General features: G+C 36.3%; 2 protein-coding genes across 8 annotated transcripts; both read right to left on the minus strand.

Moving 5' to 3' along the window:
• Positions 1-364: 364 nt before the first annotated feature.
• LOC119993745 (alpha/beta hydrolase domain-containing protein WAV2-like) lies at positions 365-6,647 on the minus strand. Of its 3 annotated transcripts, none has more exons than XM_038840967.1 (8): positions 6,319-6,647; positions 5,692-5,727; positions 5,437-5,515; positions 5,200-5,254; positions 4,980-5,096; positions 3,210-3,374; positions 2,844-3,087; positions 365-810 (listed from the first exon to the last, which is right to left on the minus strand). In XM_038840967.1, exons 1-8 carry the CDS (start codon positions 6,551-6,553, stop codon positions 794-796), a joined length of 948 nt encoding a protein of 315 aa, XP_038696895.1. In that variant the 5' UTR covers positions 6,554-6,647; the 3' UTR covers positions 365-793. The 3 variants fall into 3 exon arrangements, with proteins under 3 accessions (XP_038696895.1, XP_038696893.1, XP_038696894.1); XM_038840965.1 differs by having other exon boundaries at positions 365-813; XM_038840966.1 differs by having other exon boundaries at positions 365-917; positions 6,319-6,646.
• A 1,474-nt stretch (positions 6,648-8,121) lies between these two features.
• Positions 8,122-13,785, minus strand: LOC119992631 (nuclear transcription factor Y subunit A-3-like). Of its 5 annotated transcripts, XM_038839425.1 has the most exons (7): positions 13,654-13,785; positions 11,481-11,679; positions 11,224-11,399; positions 9,870-9,982; positions 9,727-9,798; positions 9,059-9,232; positions 8,122-8,768 (listed from the first exon to the last, which is right to left on the minus strand). In XM_038839425.1, the coding sequence occupies exons 2-7, from the start codon at positions 11,525-11,527 to the stop codon at positions 8,391-8,393; spliced, it is 960 nt and encodes a 319-aa protein (XP_038695353.1). In that variant the 5' UTR covers positions 11,528-11,679; positions 13,654-13,785; the 3' UTR covers positions 8,122-8,390. The 5 variants fall into 5 exon arrangements, with proteins under 5 accessions (XP_038695353.1, XP_038695351.1, XP_038695352.1 ...); XM_038839423.1 differs by having other exon boundaries at positions 11,224-11,679; XM_038839424.1 differs by lacking the exon at positions 13,654-13,785 and adding an exon at positions 13,631-13,651 and having other exon boundaries at positions 11,224-11,679.
• Between the last annotated feature and the right edge of the window lie 5,818 nt (positions 13,786-19,603).

The raw sequence follows: 19,603 nt of genomic DNA on the forward strand, positions 1-19,603 counted from the left end.
AAATTACGTGTAGTAGTGTAGTATTTTGTTTAACAAATCTAATCACATATTTTTTGTTTGAAACAAAAATCAAATTCATCCAGAAAAAGACATAGAAAGTTTTAAGTTTAAAACTTTCTATTCAACGATTCAAAATTATTATATTTTTTTTATGTTGAATTTGATTTTTGTTTCAGATAAATGATATCGTTGGATTCGTATAAATGATCAAAATACAAATATAATCTTTTCAAAATTTTAAAAAAATTTACTATAAAAAAACTGTAGAAGCCCCCAATAACTCCTTAGCACCAGGTGACCCCAGAATTCTTGTCTTTGCATATTGGTTGTCAAACTCCCATTCAGTTGATCTAATCCGCTCAAATTCTAAAACACAATTGGAATTTCAGCAAATTCAACATACTTCGTTCAGCCATGACCAAGGGTAAGAAACCAAAGGTAATGCCAGTATATGAGAATTAAAAAGACACTCCTACGCACAAGCATTCATGCATTTGACACTCCTGTAAAGGACTCTGGGACGCAGGACCACCCATCAAAGCCATACTGCATTTTTCCTAACATACTAGGGCATCTACAAAGTTTTACAATGTGGGGGGAGATGACTTAAGAAAACAGTGCAACTACAAATTGTCAGATCACACTATAAAGATACAAACGATCCAGAAAGAATATGTATATGTTTCAATGTTCAGGGTATGTCAAAACGTCGTACAGCATCCAAGGGATATCGACATGTTTTGGCGATTGTTGAAGTTCGGGAAACCATTCAACTGGTCTCAGCTGCTCCAACTCACAAATAGCTTTTAACTGCTGCAATTTTATGGAACAAAAAAAGAAGACGACTTGAGGTCCCTCGCGAGTGAATCAATAACATTTGAAAAGTAATGTCCTAATCATTCATCTTCCTTCAAAATCTGGGAAAAAAAATCAAATAAAATAAACAATTAAGTGCTGAAGGAAGGATCGCACCAATAACATCAGCAATTTACTATTCCTCGCCATTGAGCAACAATAACATGAAAGGCCAAAAAGTAGAAATATGAAGAGTAAATTATGCATTTCACTGGGGACAATGAAGACACCGAGAATCTAATTTCACAAATGTGGATTTAGTTCTGTGAAGACAAAAAAAAAGGACTACACTTTGAGATTCAACAACAAAATCTCACTATGTCACTAACGATCCTCAAGTTTTATGACTTAGTCAATTTTGTTCAGGTACTCGACCCAATCCTTGGAACTCATAGAAAGGAGCATAATAAGTAGAATGGTTAATACTGTTAATGAAAATTGATGATGTAAACAGACATCCAATTACCCAAATTCAGCAAATATCTATCTATCTATATCTATATCTATATCTAGTGTAGATTATTTTACCCTTGTTATCTTCTATCATGATTTATGACGCCCACCTAAAAGTTGCCTGTTTGTACCTTCTTGCTATCTCAAACCTACAGCCTAAGCCTGACCCTTTGATATCATATTTCAAGCACCAGTGCACCACTTCACCATCTCAATCCATCCAAAAAAGACACCATAAATAAATCCATCAGAAACACAATTACCAAAACAACATACATCCAGAAATATCCACAGCTGTCATTTTGGGAGTGGAAAGGAGAGGAATTATATCACCAAGAAACCAAGCCTAATGCCAAACAATTAAGAACACAAAAAGTTCCTCTATAGAACTTCAATCCATATCACCACAATAACCTTCCTTCATGGCCATAAACTGCCCATTGAAACTCCACGACAACCCCCACAAACCACCAAAGAAAAACAATATCAAATGGTCAATCACTCAATAAAGCTGTCATCAGAATCCCTGGCAAAACAACTACTCAAGCCACCAATCCAACCCCAACCCCATCACTCCTCATCAGACCAACTACCATACCAAATCACCCACACATACACAAAACCAAACTTCAAATCCACCCTAATATAATAATATTAAAACAAAAGTTTTCCAGGGTTAAAACCATCTTTTCCAGCAGGGGTGAGAATTGGAATTGAATTATTAGGCGAAGGAATTTGCTTGGGGCCTCAAACTAGGGAGTCAAATTTGGAAATTTCTTGGGTTAAGAGAGCAGAAGTGACGCCTCCACATCAGCTTGAGCAGCTGTGCGAAGAGCATAGAGTGATGGAGAAATAAGCAAGAATATATCGATGGCCTGACAAGTACAACCTTCTGTGATTCGAGAACAGAATTTTTTCATGGGCCCCAAATAACCTCTAGGCACATGGATAATATAAGGTTTTACTTCTGTCTCATCATAAAATGTTCTTAAATGTGGATAATGGAGCATCAGCACATATCAGCAATTGGCGTCAATGGACATTAAACTAAACTGAGCCTCTTTTCCAAGCTCACTATCTGATTGCACATTAGTAGAGTCCAGATATTTACTTGTTAGTGAAGGTCAAGGACCACAAGTGCAGTAAAACCCTTAAGTCATGGGTAATGACGCTAGTCCATAAAATGCCATAGACTGGATACAGTCAACAGACCACAAAACCAAAGCAGACACTGAGCAGATGCTATGATAATATGTTATAAAATTTGCAATATAAACTATAAAGAAATGGAAAATAATTTCCAATGTGGACAATGACCTAATTTGAGCATAAAAAATCACGCCATGACATAAGAATATTTAGAGCAAAAGAGACTGGAAGTAAAATCCAAAACATATGCCAAACTCTACCAATGAAAATGGGGGTTTTAAAAAATTGTTCCCCTTTAATTTTTGGACTTGGGGAATAGATTCTTTAAGATCCCATTTTGAATTCCCCGAATGGTTGAGGTACATTTCATGGGAAAGAAAAATCACCTTTATCCCTTTGAGATGGTTCTTTTTCATCTTTCTCTGGAACATGCTCTTCAAGGAACTGCTGAATTGTTCTCCAGTAATGATCACCACCAGACAGCCAAGTGTCCATATGCATGCCATTAGGAAATTCCACAAAAATGCACTTCTTGTTATGAGCAGCAGCTTTAGCATACAACAGCTGCATATGGGAAGGAGGAACCATCTCGTCTTGCAATCCAGAGAAAAAAAGGATTGGCTGCTTAACCTGCAGTCAATAATGTTGCCAAAGGAATGAGGCTTACAAGTTGATACAAAAATGAACATGCCGATTACTCAGAAAATCTAGAAAAATCCAATAAAAGCGTTTGAATTAATATGTAGTCTTACCTGGCCTATTATGTCAATGGTACTCCAAGGAGAACGTACAAGGAAGTTAAGAATTTTAGGACCTTTTGAACTACTGCGCCCAATAAACCACTTCAGGAAAGGCAGTAGAACTCCAGCCATGTCCAGAATAGATGTGAAAGTGTTTTCCAGTACGAGGGCAGCAACCTGCAAATTAACATCAATGAAACATGAGCACAGTCAAAATGAACACAGTGACATATACACAATATAGACAGAGAAAGAACAGAGAGAGGGATGAAATAGTTTGTCTTATCAACTTGTCTTGATACATCCGTTGAGTGGGGCTTTATACACTTGAACAACACTATTACAACTAGTACATAACAACAGCCCATACTACCTGTCATACACAGCAGCCCATACACCATAATTCTAACGAGTACAAAAGATGACAACAATAAAATTCATGTAATATGAAAACCTTTGAATAGGGATTGGGAGCCAGCAAAACAGTAACAAAGATGAAATTTGAAAAAGAAATTAAATTGCAGTGTCGCATACAAGTATGAGATGGATAAAGCCTCCATGGACAAATTCATTATTGATGTAGGAGTTAGGACAGCTTTACCCTCTTATTAAAGGTTTCTTACGATGAATTCTTAAGTAATTAGGGTTAAATCAGGGATTTGGGTGATTAGAGCTTGAAAGAACTTGAAATTAGGGCTTCATAATGGTAGAATCAGATCTGAAAATTGTAAAAGAAATTAGATAAACGAAGTAAGGAAAGGATAGATAACCTAAGCATCACAACTAGAGTTCCTCGGCATATCACAATCGAAAAGCAAGTCACGTGCTTGAAAATAATCTCAAAATTATTCATTATCATCCTCGAGAGATTACATCCACACACCCACATATATACATACATATAGACTCTTCGTAATCCTAATTCTATAAAACTTTCTTCAAACAATACTGGGATTCCTAAAAAGTAAATAATAAGACTCCAATTATAGCTATGACTTGACTTAAGAAAATAAAATAATGAAAGACTAATTGAAATACTTATTAGTTTACAGTTCAAGATTCTAACACACCTGAAAATTCCGATAATACCCTTACTATGAACATGTGGCCTAGTGGTAGAGTTGTCAGGATGCAAATAGAGGTCACGGGTTCAATTCCTGGAAACAACCACTCCACATATTATGTGGGGTAAGGTCTGTGTACGTCTTGTCTGTCGCTGACCCTGACCACAGCCTTGTGCACAAGTATTGTTTACCTTTTTACCCTTACTATGAAAACTAAAAGAAACTTAGTTAAAATAGACCTAATAATAAACTAAATTGTGAAAAAATAAAATTATGTAAAAGCTAAAACAGACCCTTTAAGATATCAAGGATCTAAATAGTGTAGATCTTTGAATTTACTCTTTCAGGACATGTACAGGCTACAGCTCCTGCATCAATTTCAATTATCTATATCAAGCAAAAGACTAGAGACTGCCAAGCTAAATTAGCAAGTGTTTTCTCTGAATTTAACAAGCTAATTTACTTTGTGTTGGTTAGTTTCCACAAGAGGTAAGGAATGATATGAATGTTAGGTTGTAATAACATCTTTTTTTAGGGGAAATAATAATTAATTTTGACACTTAATGAAAACTATTACCATTATAATAGACTTAACTACCAAACAGGATCATAAATGGTCTTTTTGAGGGAAAAAAAAAGTAAACACCACAAATTTTAAGATCCTCAATTCCACTCCTTTGCCACAGAATAAAAGGTTCAAGTAGTAGACAAGTGGTACCTTGTCAGGGTTGTTTTTGGCAAGCATGGATCCAACAGCACCCCCAAGAGACCTTCCAAATACAAGTATTCTAGATGTGTCAATGTCACTCCTCTGAGAAAGATGATCTAGAGCAGCCTGGACAGAAATTCCACTAATCAAGATTACGTTCGAAGTCCAGGAAAAAACCTTTCAAAGTTAAGAAATAATAACCAAGAAGCAAGAGCAGAGAGGCACACACCTGAGCATCCTTGGTAATTCCATGCTGAGAAGGATAACCATCACTTGCTCCATATCTGGTTTAACTAAAGAACATGAATTAGCATCCGTAAGGTGGCACAAGCACCAGTCATATTATCACATCTAAATTTACATGAAGATGCTTAAGTTCTCAAAGTCTATGTTTTTCTTTCTCAATTGAAAAGTTCGAAAAGTCGTAAGAGGAAGAAGCATCAACTGAAACGTTAAAATTTCATACCCTCGGTATGAAAGCATGAAAACATTGCATTGCAACTTCTGTATCATTATGCGAACCATTTCAAGACGGTGGGCAATATCTGCATGCCATAAGTTAAGGCCTCTAGAATGGTATCAAAGCTGATCAAGACCAAACAATATCCCAAAAACTGAAGCTGCTGAATACTGGAACAACTACAAATAACAAAAATAACTAAATGCCAATGTCATGTAAGATTCAAAAAAACAAGAAGAATAAAGGTAAGGAATAGGATACTTCCAGCATTCTCTTGGAAAAACAGGATAGTTGGACCTGCAAAACCAGAATGCTATCTCACGAGCTTTGAGAAGGTTATCCTATCCTCACTAGCAATCAACAACACAATTACAAGATAGAGACGGACACATAGAGTTTCATGACAGAAATGAGAAAACCATCTTAGGTCATGCATATTCAATATGAGAACAACATTCAAACGAGTGGGAAATTAACTAGACCATCTAATGTCACTTCATACATAATTGCATTGCATCCTTTCCATCCTCAGTTACGAATGGAAGTTACCACAATCAAAGCCTTTATTTCAACAGTCAATAACGTCCACTCAACAGTCAGGTCGTAAAAATAGTTTCTGGATTTGGGAAGGTATTCTCTATATTGACATTATTTTTCCAGGTTCAACAGCTGAAGATAATAGTTCAAGCAAACCATGGCTTCTAAAGACAAATTATAACCTTAGCAAGATGCAGTTCAGTTCACATTCCGAATTTCAACAAATTTTGCAAGTTTCATGGAGAGGTTGTTACAGTAGATACAGTGAAATTTTATAATTAGAGTAAAAATACCAACAAAAAAGCACAAATCGAGCAAGCAAGAATAGAAATGAAGGGAAAAGTAGGGGACCTCGACAATCGGGGAAGACCTTAATGAACCATGCATGGAGGCGGACGCCATCGGAAGATCGGAGCCAGACATCTTCGTAGAGTAGACGGAGGCGGGAGGGGGTGATGGGGTATGCCTTGGTGAGACCAGGTAACACCGGCACGTACACCAGCTTCTCCTGAAACGCCACCAATAACGCCATCCCGGCCACCGCTATCCCTCCCGCTGCGTACATCAACCAATTCACATACCCCATCCCCGATTTTCTCTCTCTCTCTCTCTTCTTCCCTCTTCTCCTCGTCTTCTCCTCGTCCTCCCCTCTATTTGCACTGAATTCTCTGTTACTTTTTATTTGTGAGAAAAAGAACTGAAACCGGGAATCTGTGTCTGTGAGAGAGAGTGGGTCCACTTCATTCAGGTGTTGAAATCTTGACCATTTATCAAGCGCATGCTCGCGCTTGATTCACTGCACCTGAGCACCACTAGATAACGCTAATCACTCTTTCCCAATTCCCAGTGCCATGATTTTATTTTATTTTGGTTCGTTGGAAGAAAATTCAAGAAATATTTCGTGTAAATCCGGATAGGCGAGCTCCAATTCTCCATCAAAATCCATGTTAATATGTGCGATTGAGAAATCAAGGAGAGGTGGTTTGATTAACAATAGACTGTGTGGATTAGACATATGTGTGTCCAAATTCGATTCTATTTAAAAACAAATTTCTGTGTGATTGAGTATTTTGATATTTATAACGTTAGAATATAATAAATTTTGACAAAAATTATAAATATTAAATTCTAAACTATAAATCTCAAATCCAATACTCTAAACCCTAAAACCTAAAATTTAAATTCTAACCCTTAAAATCTAAACCCTAAACATTAATTCATAACTCCTAAAATCTAATATATCTTTTTTTTTTAAAAAAAATCATGATTTAACATGAATTTTAATAGATAATTGGGGTTCCTCCATCCAGTAAATTGTATATAACCCTAAAGGGTACTTATTATATATAGATATTTTGACTTTTTATGTGCTGCATCAAAATTCACAAAAAAGTTTATAATTGGAGAGTGGATTTTTCTCATGTGGTGGAGTAAGCATTATTCGTCTTGGAATTTGTCCTTAAACATCAGACTGCAAGGCCACGCAAACAGAAATTCCAGTTGGACCAAAGTGTAACAGTGACCATAAGAAATTAAGAATATTGTTCTCAATGAAAAACGAACTCAAATGTTCAGTGAAAAACAAACGTAAAATCTTTCGGGTCTTTATGATTTGACTCCTGCGATATTCACCGCTACGCTATCAGTGATTCTGTTTAGGAGTGTCAGACTGTAAATTGGAATGTGTTAATTTCATGTTGGATTCTAAATATGGTTTGTGTTGAATCTCAGGCAAGCCAAGTATTTAATATTGTACTCTTGTGAGGTTGCCAAAGATGGTTTCTTGGTTCCAATATCATGCAAAATTAGGGTTTTAAAGATAGTCACCCCTTTGAATAAAGAACAAACCATGCATCACAAGCACGAGAAAATGGGCATTTGGTGTATACTATACATTGTGGATATTGAGACTCCGCAATTCTCTAGAGTGTATAATTCACATCTAATGGTATAGGAAAAGTTAGACTCGACAATTTTGAACCGAATTACGGAGCCCCCAAATCCGTAGGCTGTATTTCACCCTGTTGTGCCACACCCACGTCATCCACAAGACATTGTCCAAACTTTACTGTTGCACAGACTGCTTATATTTGCATGTAAAAACTTCTGCTGAGACTAGCTACCTTGAAAGCTTGATAATGGCTAAAAACACCATATTCAACTCAACGATAAAAATTACGCGTGCTTCATCATAATTTAACCATTATCTACATCAGAAACCAAGCGGTGATCCGCCAACACTTTTGAGTTTCAAACAAATCGTAGCAAACGAGTTGAAACTTGAAAGAGTGGGTCTTCACAAAACAGGTTCTAGCACATTACAGAAGTTTTAAGGTATCACCTTTGCAACAAGCATGTAGCATACCAACGCAAGTAGAGTGACAAAGCCAAGGATGAATTGCCCGATGGTGAAACCTCCCTTCTCACCGTACGACTGAAGCACAATGCTGCATTCCACTGCTGATGATGAGCCTAGTGCCTTGCATGCCTCCACCCATGGAAGGCGAGAAGCCTGAGAACCTGTGATCTTGTTGTCGAAAAAGGAACTCACCATCAGGGACACTTGTGATGTCTGAGCATGTTGCGTTTGACATATATTCAGCCGTTTCTGACTGACAGACTTTGAACTCCGACATATCATTCTTTTGATGTAAGTGAATGCTATTTGAGACTGAGACGCAAGGCATGCTAGTTGTGGGAGATGTAATGGATTGTTGTAGCTTGTTTGTGCTAAGAAAGCGTCCACCGGATCCTCTAACCCTATTCAATGCATGACGATGCCGAGATTCGTGAAGGTAGGGCTGTGTATAATTGAAAGCACTCAAATCAGCATATTAAAGTATTCTGTTCAGACAAAGATATGATTTGGTAAGAAATCTACATAGCTGGATGATGCTCGTGATGATGGCAGGCGTATTACTTTTGAAGTAAATTGTAGCATGATATTCTTGTTCAAAAATAACTATCAATCTTTGTACCTTAAACACGATTTTAATCAGGCGAGATTCTCCAAAACTTGAAAGGAGTTACTTCTCCATATTACCAAACGCAAATAGGATATAAACAAAAAGGAATTCAGCATAAATAATACCTTCCGTGCTTTGACTAGTTTGTTTTGAGCCTCAAGCTTTGCCCGTGACTGTCTCCTTCTGAGAATTCCATGATATTGTTTTGCATTTACATAAATGGGAGCATCATCAGCAAGATCAAGAGGCAGTGGGACTCGCGCAGATGCCATCTCAACCATCTGAGCTCCTAATTGGGGCTGAATCCAGTTCATTTTCAATACCAATACAAATGAAAGCAGTGAGAGTCACCCAAAAAAAGTATAAATATACAAGTAAACAAAGCTCAGCTTTAATATTCAAGGATTGAGTGCTCAAATCAGTCTACATGACAGTACATAGAGCTCTATTTTTTGCAGAAAGGACATATAATTCACCTTTTTTTTGATAAGCCAAGTTTTTTTTTATCATTATCAGTGTGAAAGCAGGAATCAAACCTTGCCCTGGTCTAAGTCCTAAGGAGTAGACTATATCATTAGGCCAAGAGCTCCTTGTTTAGGAACTATAATTCACTAATATACATTGGCCTCAATACAATAACAGGACCTGCATTGCCATCAGAGAAGTAAACTTCATGGGTGCATAATTGTTAACTCTTCTTGGGTAAATCAAACTACTATGTAAACGATATTTCACATAGTTATTGCACAGCAAACAAAAGCATTGCAAAAACAACTCTCTAAAGAGAACTTACGATAGCCTGTGGTCCATATGGAGTATATAAACTGCCATAGCAAGCATTGACATAAGCATAAGGAACTTGAGCCTGAAAATGGAGCAAGAAGATAAGTTTAAAACCATGCTGACAGGCAGAATGTTAACAACAGCTCAACTAACCATTGAGTTCTGATAATCAACTAGAGCAGGATCGACAGCAGTGTCTCGGGTACTCAAATAAGGAGCTAGCTTCATTTGACCATCCACCCTTTTGCTGCAACTTCCACTTTGAACTGAGAGCAAGGGAAAATAATTAACCGCTGTTTGGCTAGCGTAGCAATATGCCAGTGCAGTAAAGTTTATGATTAGTGTTGTTTTGACAATTAACTAAGGTAGTCCAAATAGAATTGCAAAGATAGAGACTTGCAAATCATTCCTAGCTGTAAAAAAGGGACTATGATGGATGGGAAAGAATTCACGAGGTACAACTTTGCGGAAGAGTGACATATTAGTGATACGAAGATCCCATAATAAGCTCTTAAGCATCCAAAACAAGATGCATTTTTGGATTTTGCTTTTCTAAGAAGATTTGGTATAAGTTGATTACTGTCCAAGGACTCACATTCCAATCGATTTAAGCGATAGCAGGAAACATTTCATTAAATAACTATGATCAGGTAACATGGCTGTCCCACAACCATATTTTAACAGACACAGCAAGATAATTCCCCAAAAGAATAAAAATAAAAGACAGGTCAACATTAAATCTAAAAAAAAATATTGATATACGTTATGAAAGAAGGAAAACACAAGTATGCATGTACACTGTACATAAATATACAAAAAGTTCTAAGTAGGTATAAAAGAGGAACAAAGTTGAGACAATTAAAAAGATGAATAACCTATGCTAGGAACTAGTTGCATTGCAAGTACGTTCAGATACCTTTCCTCAACTAAATATTAAGAGTATAGTTACCGGGAATGCTCTACTACCCCTCGTACCCTGAATTGGGACGCACGTTCTGGAATGGGGTACACTAGTGATTTGGGATACTCGGGAACGTGATCTGGGACGCCCAAATGGGTGTCCCAAAAATCTGCTATAGAAAACTTGAGAAATAGAGTGGAAATCAGGTATAATTGACTCAAAATTGAAAGGAAAACCCAAAATCATCACTGATTGAATATAGATAGACTTGAGGGAAATAGAGGGAGTGAGAGGAGAAAAATTGACCTTCAAAATTCATTGAAAACATTGATTCTAATCACAGAGGTTTATAGAGGCAGAAGGAAGTGCACCTCACCATTTTAAACGCTCAGAGACATTAATCTAGATAACCTTTCAATATTTAGTGGCGACCCGAATAACCTTTCCAACTGTACCACGTTCCCAATTAGCGTACCACCTAATCCTACCCCCAACGTACCACAAATTAATCAAGTGGCGTACCCCATTCCCGTACCACGACCCGGAGCGTACCGAGTTCCGGGTAACTATGATTAAGACTTCAGACACATATCCAATTATATATACCAGATTCTGAGGAAATGCTTTGATCTTGAGAATTGGCTCGTCCCGCGGCACCAATTTTACCATTGGCAAACCCAATTGATTCAGTTGTAGATGAATCTTGGTCTGGAAGTTGAAGACCTAAATCCTTTGCTTCATGACAAAGTTGGGATGAAGATTCGACTTTCAAGCTTGTGGTCCTGGATAACCATGGAATGTGCTGTTCATTGGAGGTCCACTGTAAAGGGCAACTAACAGCAAAATGTGGCACTGAGACAGACCTTTGACCACAGTTTTCCTCGGGAAGGTTTTGAACTCGAGTAGCCATCTAGTTCCTCGGATTCCTAAGGTGATGCAAATTCCTCAGGATTCTTAACAATACAAAGATTCGTTTTGGCTCCCTTTGAAAGAGGTATTCAAGGAAGGCAAAAGATGAGTGATACCATCTCCGTCAGTCAAGTACGTTTACAAATGTATAACCTATTGTATGCATAATCCATGCAAGTAAGTGAATGGGAAAAACGAAAAAAAGTCAGAAATGGAGTACAAGAAAGTAGAAACTCAAAATAAGTTGATTTCACACAATTAAGTAATCAAATCCAATACATGTTCAGTACATTGAAAAAACAATGTAAAAAAGAAAATTAGATGGACTTGAGAGTAAGTTTTCTGGAGCAGCCATGAGTTCACAAATCTAATTGAGCAAATACAAAAGGATATAAACCCAACATCATTCCACAAGCAAAACATATGTTGTCGTCACACACACATTGCAGTATACAAAAAATAACAGCACAATGTTGTTTCCCTGCCATTGAAGTACAGTTGAAGGATGAAATCGAACAATTGACGCTTTTCAAGAAAAGAAAACATGAATTTTGCCTTAAGTCCCTCGAGCTTGCATCAGCAACTATACATGCCATTGACCAAAACTACACATGAAACTGAAGTTACTGAACCATGAAACAAGGTAAAGTAACAACTAATATTTCATCTGATCAACAGAACAATACTATTAAGTCTATTACGTCTTGTGGACATACACTTTATCTTAAGAAAACTCAACACAAATGATTCAAACATGTATAGGTCTTCATGTATTGCATTCTCAATTAATTTTGTATATTTCCTCCAAAGAAATCAGAATAATTAGACCAATAACTAAGTTGAAGAAGGAAAGATACCAAGTCGATACCACCATTGAATGAGAATGAAAAGAAATATTAAAACGCTCAGATCCACAGTCTGGAATAGTCATGAAGTCTATATCAGTAACTTTTTTCCCAGTATGCAAAGAAGACGACCTAGAAGCAAGATACAGCTAACAACAGTACTAATAGGCTTATCAAGGGAGGTTGACATGTATTTTCAATTGCATAATATGCAACAAAGTAAAATCTCTTGATCAAGGGTCGATGAGCCAGTGGAAACCCTAGTTTTTGAAGAACTGGAGACATTTCTGTCACATGCAAAAATGGGGACAAGAAACTAAGAGTGTGTTTGGATTGACGGATTTGGAGGTAAGGGAAGAGAAGGGAAATGGAGTTTCTTTCCAATTCCCTTGTTAGGATAGTTAAGAAAAAATTAAGGGGAGGAATTTGGGGGGAAGATTTCATTAAATTTTTTTCAAAATTCTTTCTTCCAAAAATGAAGTCATTTGGAGGGAAAATCTATTTTACCCTTGTACATAACACTCTTAACATAAAAAAAAATAATGATAAATTAGTAAATAAAACTAATTTACTTTCCTCTTCTTTCTATCTATCCAAACAAGAGTAAAGGAAAATTATTATTCTTTCCGTTCTCTTCCATTCTCTCCCCTTCCCTTCCCTCCCCTCCAAATCCCTCAATCCAAACACACTCTAAGAGAAACCGACAACTTGTTACTTGAGAGGCTTATAGAAGTCAATCAATCAGGTACAACTAACCAACCAACAGATCAAGTAATCATGTATCTTTGCCTATAATCGTTCCAGACATTGTGTAATATAGACTGAAATCCCATTACCCAAATTCTTAGCAAAAAATACCAGAAATTTCAACAGCAAAAACCCAGAACAATAAGTGGAAAGAGTGACAAGGGTAAGTTACCCTACAGAGATTAAGAAGAAAATCAATATAAAAATGCAGCAAAAGATCCATTCACCCAAATAGAAAAAAGCAAAACAAGGACCACAACCAAAACTCAAGAAACTAGAAAACCCAGACTAACTGTTCCAACTAGTTTACCAATAGCTACTTTCCCATGTTCACCATCAACAAAGATGATCACAAACTGCACATGCAATCAAGAAACAGCACATAAAGCAAACAAACCCATTTAGATTATATACCCAGAACTGAATACCAACACAAGAGTGGGAAGAGGAAAAGCAAAGATAAGATAAAAAGGTGAAATATTGAGAGAGGATAAGTATAACAAAAAAAAAACCCAAAACCAGTAAGAGGAGAGACCTTTGTGATCTGATTAGGCAAGAAGAAGCTGTAGGGGAGATCTCGGGCATGTCTCCTCCCTTGAAACCCTCCACCTATAAAAGCAAGCACACACAAACACTCTCTCTCACCCTTTCTTTGTTTTTGGTTTTGGTGTGACAAGCATCCCAAAGACTTTTACAATTCTTAAATTAATAAAAAAATAAAAATCAACCACCACCGTTTCTTTCTTGTTCTCATTCATTTAAAGTCATTTTTTTCTTTTGTGAGCCCCACCGTGTACTCCCACCCCCAAACAAGGCCTCTCAAGTCTCATCCATTTTATTTTTTTTGGCTTTATTCGCTACCTCACATCAGCCGCCCTTCACTGTATGTTGCTTGTAAAATGACAGAGAACCCAAATTTTTGATAGCCCAAAGAACCCAAATCTATGTGGCTTCTAGTGAAATTATCATGTCGCATGCCATGTCATCATCTAAGGTGTAAAGTTTTTAAAATTTAAAATGAAAATGATGTATATAATTTTTGGCATCCATAACATACATAATCTATGTGACATGTTAACTAAGCATGTCACATAGATTTATGTGGTCAAAACCGTAATAGTTGAATACCACTTTTCTGTTTATCTCTCATCAGATATTTTTTTACATGTTTTAACTTTTTTGACCTCACTTTTTTGGTCTCTCTCCCATTCTCTCTCTTAAGAGATTACACACCACTTTTCTTTTCTTCTCTTCGTTCCAACTTCTTCATCTTTCATCTCATATCTCTCTTCTCACTTGAGCTTACCACTACTCACATGGCATCTTTACCGTCCGGCCACCGTTTGTGACAGGACTGGTTCCAAAAGAACCACAAAGAGATGAACAACAAAACTCAATAACGACAAGTTTTGTCCACCGTAGTTGCCAGAATCATGCTCGGAAGTCCACATCCACCGTGAGGGAAATCGTCAGATCTGGACAATTCGACCACTTTTGGAGGAATCCGAGACCACCAATGGACTTATCTCGATGAGTAGTATCTAACTCACCCTATTTTCGACCGAAAATGTTGTCGGAGTCCGACAGTGTATTAAGGCACTGTATTCATTTGATAGCATAATAAGTCACTTTTTTGGATTTGATATCCCTTTTTTGTTTACTTTTGTGCATTTTGTGAGGGGATGTGTTACATTGTCTCATTTTGATTGTATAATAAGACACTCTCTATGTTGGATTGCTATGTAATGGAGATAGTGTCCAATTACATTGGCACATTAGACAATGTGATTAACAACACTCTACTATCATAAAAAAACTTGATAAAGGATTACCATTATTTCACAAGAATTATGAAGCTGAGACTTGAAAATGTTGTCCTTTTTGTTCTTAATGTTTACGGACAATTTATTTGTTGTGTTTTTTATTTTGCTACTTCAACCATTAGGTAAAATCAGTACTTTCAAATTTTGATTTTGTTGAGACGATGACCTATTATACTTTTATATTTAGGCAGTGTATTTGTTATCATTTTTTATTTACTTTTTTATTTTTAGTAGTGTATTTCTTCTGGTGGGGTAATGAACTGTGAAATTGACAGTGTGTTTACCCTAGTGGGTTATTATACAATGAAATCTGAAGCGTACTTAGACCAGAGGTTATTACAATGTGCACTTCCTAGTGTATTTAGCACAGTGGGTTATTACATTGTGAACATGGCATTGTAATTAGCCCAGTGATCTGTTACCTTGTGCACTTGGTAGTATAATTATCTCAATTATTTATCATCCTATGCAATATTGCAATGTCTACAAATAAATCAATTATATTGTGAATACTTCCATTGTATTACACTTTTGAACTGACAGTGTATGCTTTCAACCAAAAAAAGTTTCTAAACCTTATTACTCTATCAAACTGACAAAGTATTTAGCCCATGCTTTGTGCAAAATTATAGATTGTCAAGATACATTACGCAATAGGTTAGGGCCTACAAAAATATGAATTACATTTTACAAATGACAGTGTAAAACCAATATTCCCTAACAAAACCTAATTACATTGGTCTTACGTTTGAACCCATAGACAATAACAATAAATATGCTAGGTTCTCCTCACGTAGGGGAGTCCATTTGTGTCTTTGGTTTTGGCCATCCTGAAAAATAAGGTTCAATTACATTACGCCCTAGTGAACGATGGCCTTCAAACAAACAAATTAGGTTGTGCAAAATGAGAGGATATTGAAATACAGAAAATGCATTCGAAAAATAATTACATATCAAAATCTCAATGTATTGAACGAGTGCATTGTGCATAATTTACAATGTTCCAAATACAATATGTATTGCTCGAGACCCCAATGGCTGCATCCTTATTTTTGCACCCATCAATCTTTGGGATAATTACATTGTGCACAAATAGTGGAATAATACACTGGGCTAAATACACTATCAAATTCATAGTGTAATAACCCCTGGACTAAATACAGAGCTAAATTTCATTGTGTAACAACCCATTGGGGTAAACACATCGAGAGAAATACACTACTAAAAATCACAACTATGATCTTGAACATAAAAAACTATAATAACAATGTCATAACAAATAAACAAGCCAAAACAATCAAATCAACAAAAACCACTATAGATCTTGAACATGTGAAACCTAATAATAACAATGTCATAACAAATTCAAACAATGAAAATTAATAATACACTACATCATGACATTGGACTTCACTATCACCAAAGAAACTTGAACTCAGCTCCCCATCTTGATAATTAAGATTTTTCTTGACAGTGTAATAGCACACTGTAGCATACCTTCAATGTGGGTCTCTATTTTCAGGTGGCTGTTTCGATTGACGAAGGGCTGGGCTAGGTGCTCCCCACATAGGGGAGTCCATTGGTGGTGTCGAGTTGTCAAATCGACATTGGAATCAGCTGGATTTGTGATTTTTGTCCGGTGATACCCATGGCTTCATGGTGGATTTTTGACAAAATCAACAACCGTTGATGGCAAGTGGTGGCTGGGCGTTGCTCCAGGGGGCCGAACGCTTCTTTTGGAGGCAGTGGCGGTCATATCGGTGGCCGAACGGATGAGGTCCGTTGTTGGCCGTGAGAGAGGAAGAGAGAATTCACGTGAGAGAGTGGAGAGGGAGAGATAGAGGAGAGAGAGACAGAGAGAGAATTGAAATATGAGGAGAGATAAGAGTGATTTTAGGGTTTGATTTTTGATTTTTGAATTTGCCTAGTCAGCATATCCAGTAAGCTGCCACATCATTATGGATTTTTTATGTACACAAATCCTATGTATGTATATCACTACCGAATTTAAAAGCCTCCCACAAATACTCATTTTCTCTCCCCTCACCCTCACCCTCACCCTCACGTTCTCTCTCATCCTCTCTCTTTTCTCTCTATTTTTTCTCTCTTTCTCCCTCACTGTCGAAACCAAAGGTCCACCGTCCAGCCACCGATGGGGGCGCCCGACCCACCAGTCTGAAGCATAGAAGCACCATGACTCATCCCTTGCCTTAAAATCGTGGCCAACGAAACTTTTGGAGTCTGATCCAGTCACCATAGACAACCCCTCCGCTAACTACCACTACCGTTGAACTTGCCTTGTCAAACTCTACATGTTTCAACCCTTGGACGGCCGAAATAGTCGCCGGAAAGTGAAAACTCATTTGTCACCCGGTTGTAACCCATTTTTGGAGCCATTGACCATGTATATTTTTTTGTTTTGCCTTCATGTTATGAATGTAGAGTGGATTTTATTCTGAAATCTATTAATTGGACGTCATTCAACTGTTTTTAATCTCATACAGATTGTTATTCCATTTTTTTATGATTATTCTATTGTTTTTAATCGTAGGCAAATTGTTATTCCACTGTTTTCGATATCAAGCAGATCGTTATTCTATTGATTTTGATGTCATTACACTGTTTTTTCATTTGATTTAAAATAATGATTTAGTTATTTTTTTAATTTCATTCCATTGATTTTTGAGTGTTGATATATGATTTTTTATGAATTTCAATTACGATATGGTAGCTAATAATAAATGCATTATATTGGGGGATGAATGATGTCGTTAATGGATTGAATCACAACAATAATGAGGTGGTTGAACAAATCAACAATATGATTCAAATAAATCTCAATGGATTTTAAGTAAAAAAATAATGATTTAGTTATTTCATTGTTTTAATTGAGTGAATAAGCATTGTTCTGGGACGAAAAATGGAATTATTTATTCAACTGTTTCAATAAAATGAAATAATTATTGGTCTGAGACGAAATTGAGTGGAATTAGTTAGTCCACTTACTAATTCAATGGAATAACCATAAATCAATGATGAAATTTAATGGAATTAAGTTATTCTATTCTTTTAACTCATGGAATAAATATAGGTTTGAGATGAATTCATTGTTTTTTAAAAGCAAAGTCTGGAATCCATTGCTTTTTAAAAGCACAATTCAGAATGCATTGTTTTTTAAGAATACAGTCCAGAATCTATTGTTTTTAATCCAGAATCCATTGTTTTTCAAAAACAGAATCTGTGTAAGTGTTGTTCCACTGGTTCAAACAAATGGATTTAGTTGTTTCACTAGTTCAAAACAATGAATTTAACTATCCCAACAACACCACTCATGATTCAATTAGGATGTCTGTTTACTTTGCCCAAGCACACCCAACAAGAACCACTCCTGATTCTACAAAAGTAAAAAGTTTTTGCTCAATAAGTATATATCTTGCAATAAAATCAACGAGATGACATCCAAATAAGTGGAATGATGAGTAAATACATTGGTTTTTATCAACTAAATAACTAGATGTCTCGAAAAATAATAATGGAACGACATATGAAATCAATGGAATAACTATTTTGGCCATTGAAGGTTGAAACCTATAGAGCTTAACAAGACGAGTCCAACGATGGTGGTGGTTCGCAGAGAGATGACCTATGTTGGCCGGATCGGGCTCCCAAATTTTCGTTTGGCTGCGACTTCAAGCTGAGATTCATGTGAAATATGAGACTTTTGGTGGCAAACGAAGGCTGGGGATGAGTCATAACGCTCCGACACTTCAGTTCGGTGGGTCAGCGTCTCAGATCGGTGGCCGGACTATGGTCTTTTGGTTTCGGTAGTGAGAGAAAAGAGAGAGAATGTGAGAGTGAGAGTGAGGGAGAGATGAGAAAGTGTGGGTATTTGTTTGAAAATTTTAAAATTTAAAATTGGTCTCACATGCCCAATCAACTGCCCAGTCATCTTGCCACCTAAATTTGCGGACATGGTAAGCAAAAGAGAAAGAACAAAGCTAGAACAGCTACCACATCCACAGGACAATTTACCACGAACTGGCCGTGCAGGTGTAGAGAAGAAATTCTGTGTTTGTGTTTTATTCAATCAATAAATGAAATTCCTCAATGAGGGTTACAACCTTAAATAATAAACTAAACGAAACCCTAGACACTTTTAATAGGAAACAAATACCTAAAAGTAAATATATAAAAGTACTCCTAATAAAAAAGATACTAGACTCCTAGAAAAATAATACTAATTGATTTACAAACAATTGATTTCTTAAAATATTAAAATAAAATATTTAATTGAAATATCTCAATCTCAATCTGCATCAGAATATTTTGATGTTCATAATGTTATAATATAGTAGATTTTTTTAAAAAAAAATTATAAATATTAAATTCTAAACTATAAACCCTAAATCTTAATCTCTAAATCCAAAAATTAAATCTTAAACCCTAAATTATAAACCATAAACCCTAAACACTAATATGTTATTTTCAAAAAAAAAAAATCATGATTTAAAATGAGTTTTGGGAGGGAATTGAAGCCAAAATTTGAGGCAAGAATTGAAATCCTTCCCATTCTGTATGGCTCACGCTCTCTCCCTCTATAATCACAATTGAAATGACTTCAGTATAATTTGCCCATATTTACCGGATTTAATTTCTAAATTG

This window comes from Tripterygium wilfordii, chromosome 23 (assembly GCF_013401445.1).
Source record: "Tripterygium wilfordii isolate XIE 37 chromosome 23, ASM1340144v1, whole genome shotgun sequence".
Lineage (NCBI taxonomy): Eukaryota > Viridiplantae > Streptophyta > Magnoliopsida > Celastrales > Celastraceae > Tripterygium > Tripterygium wilfordii.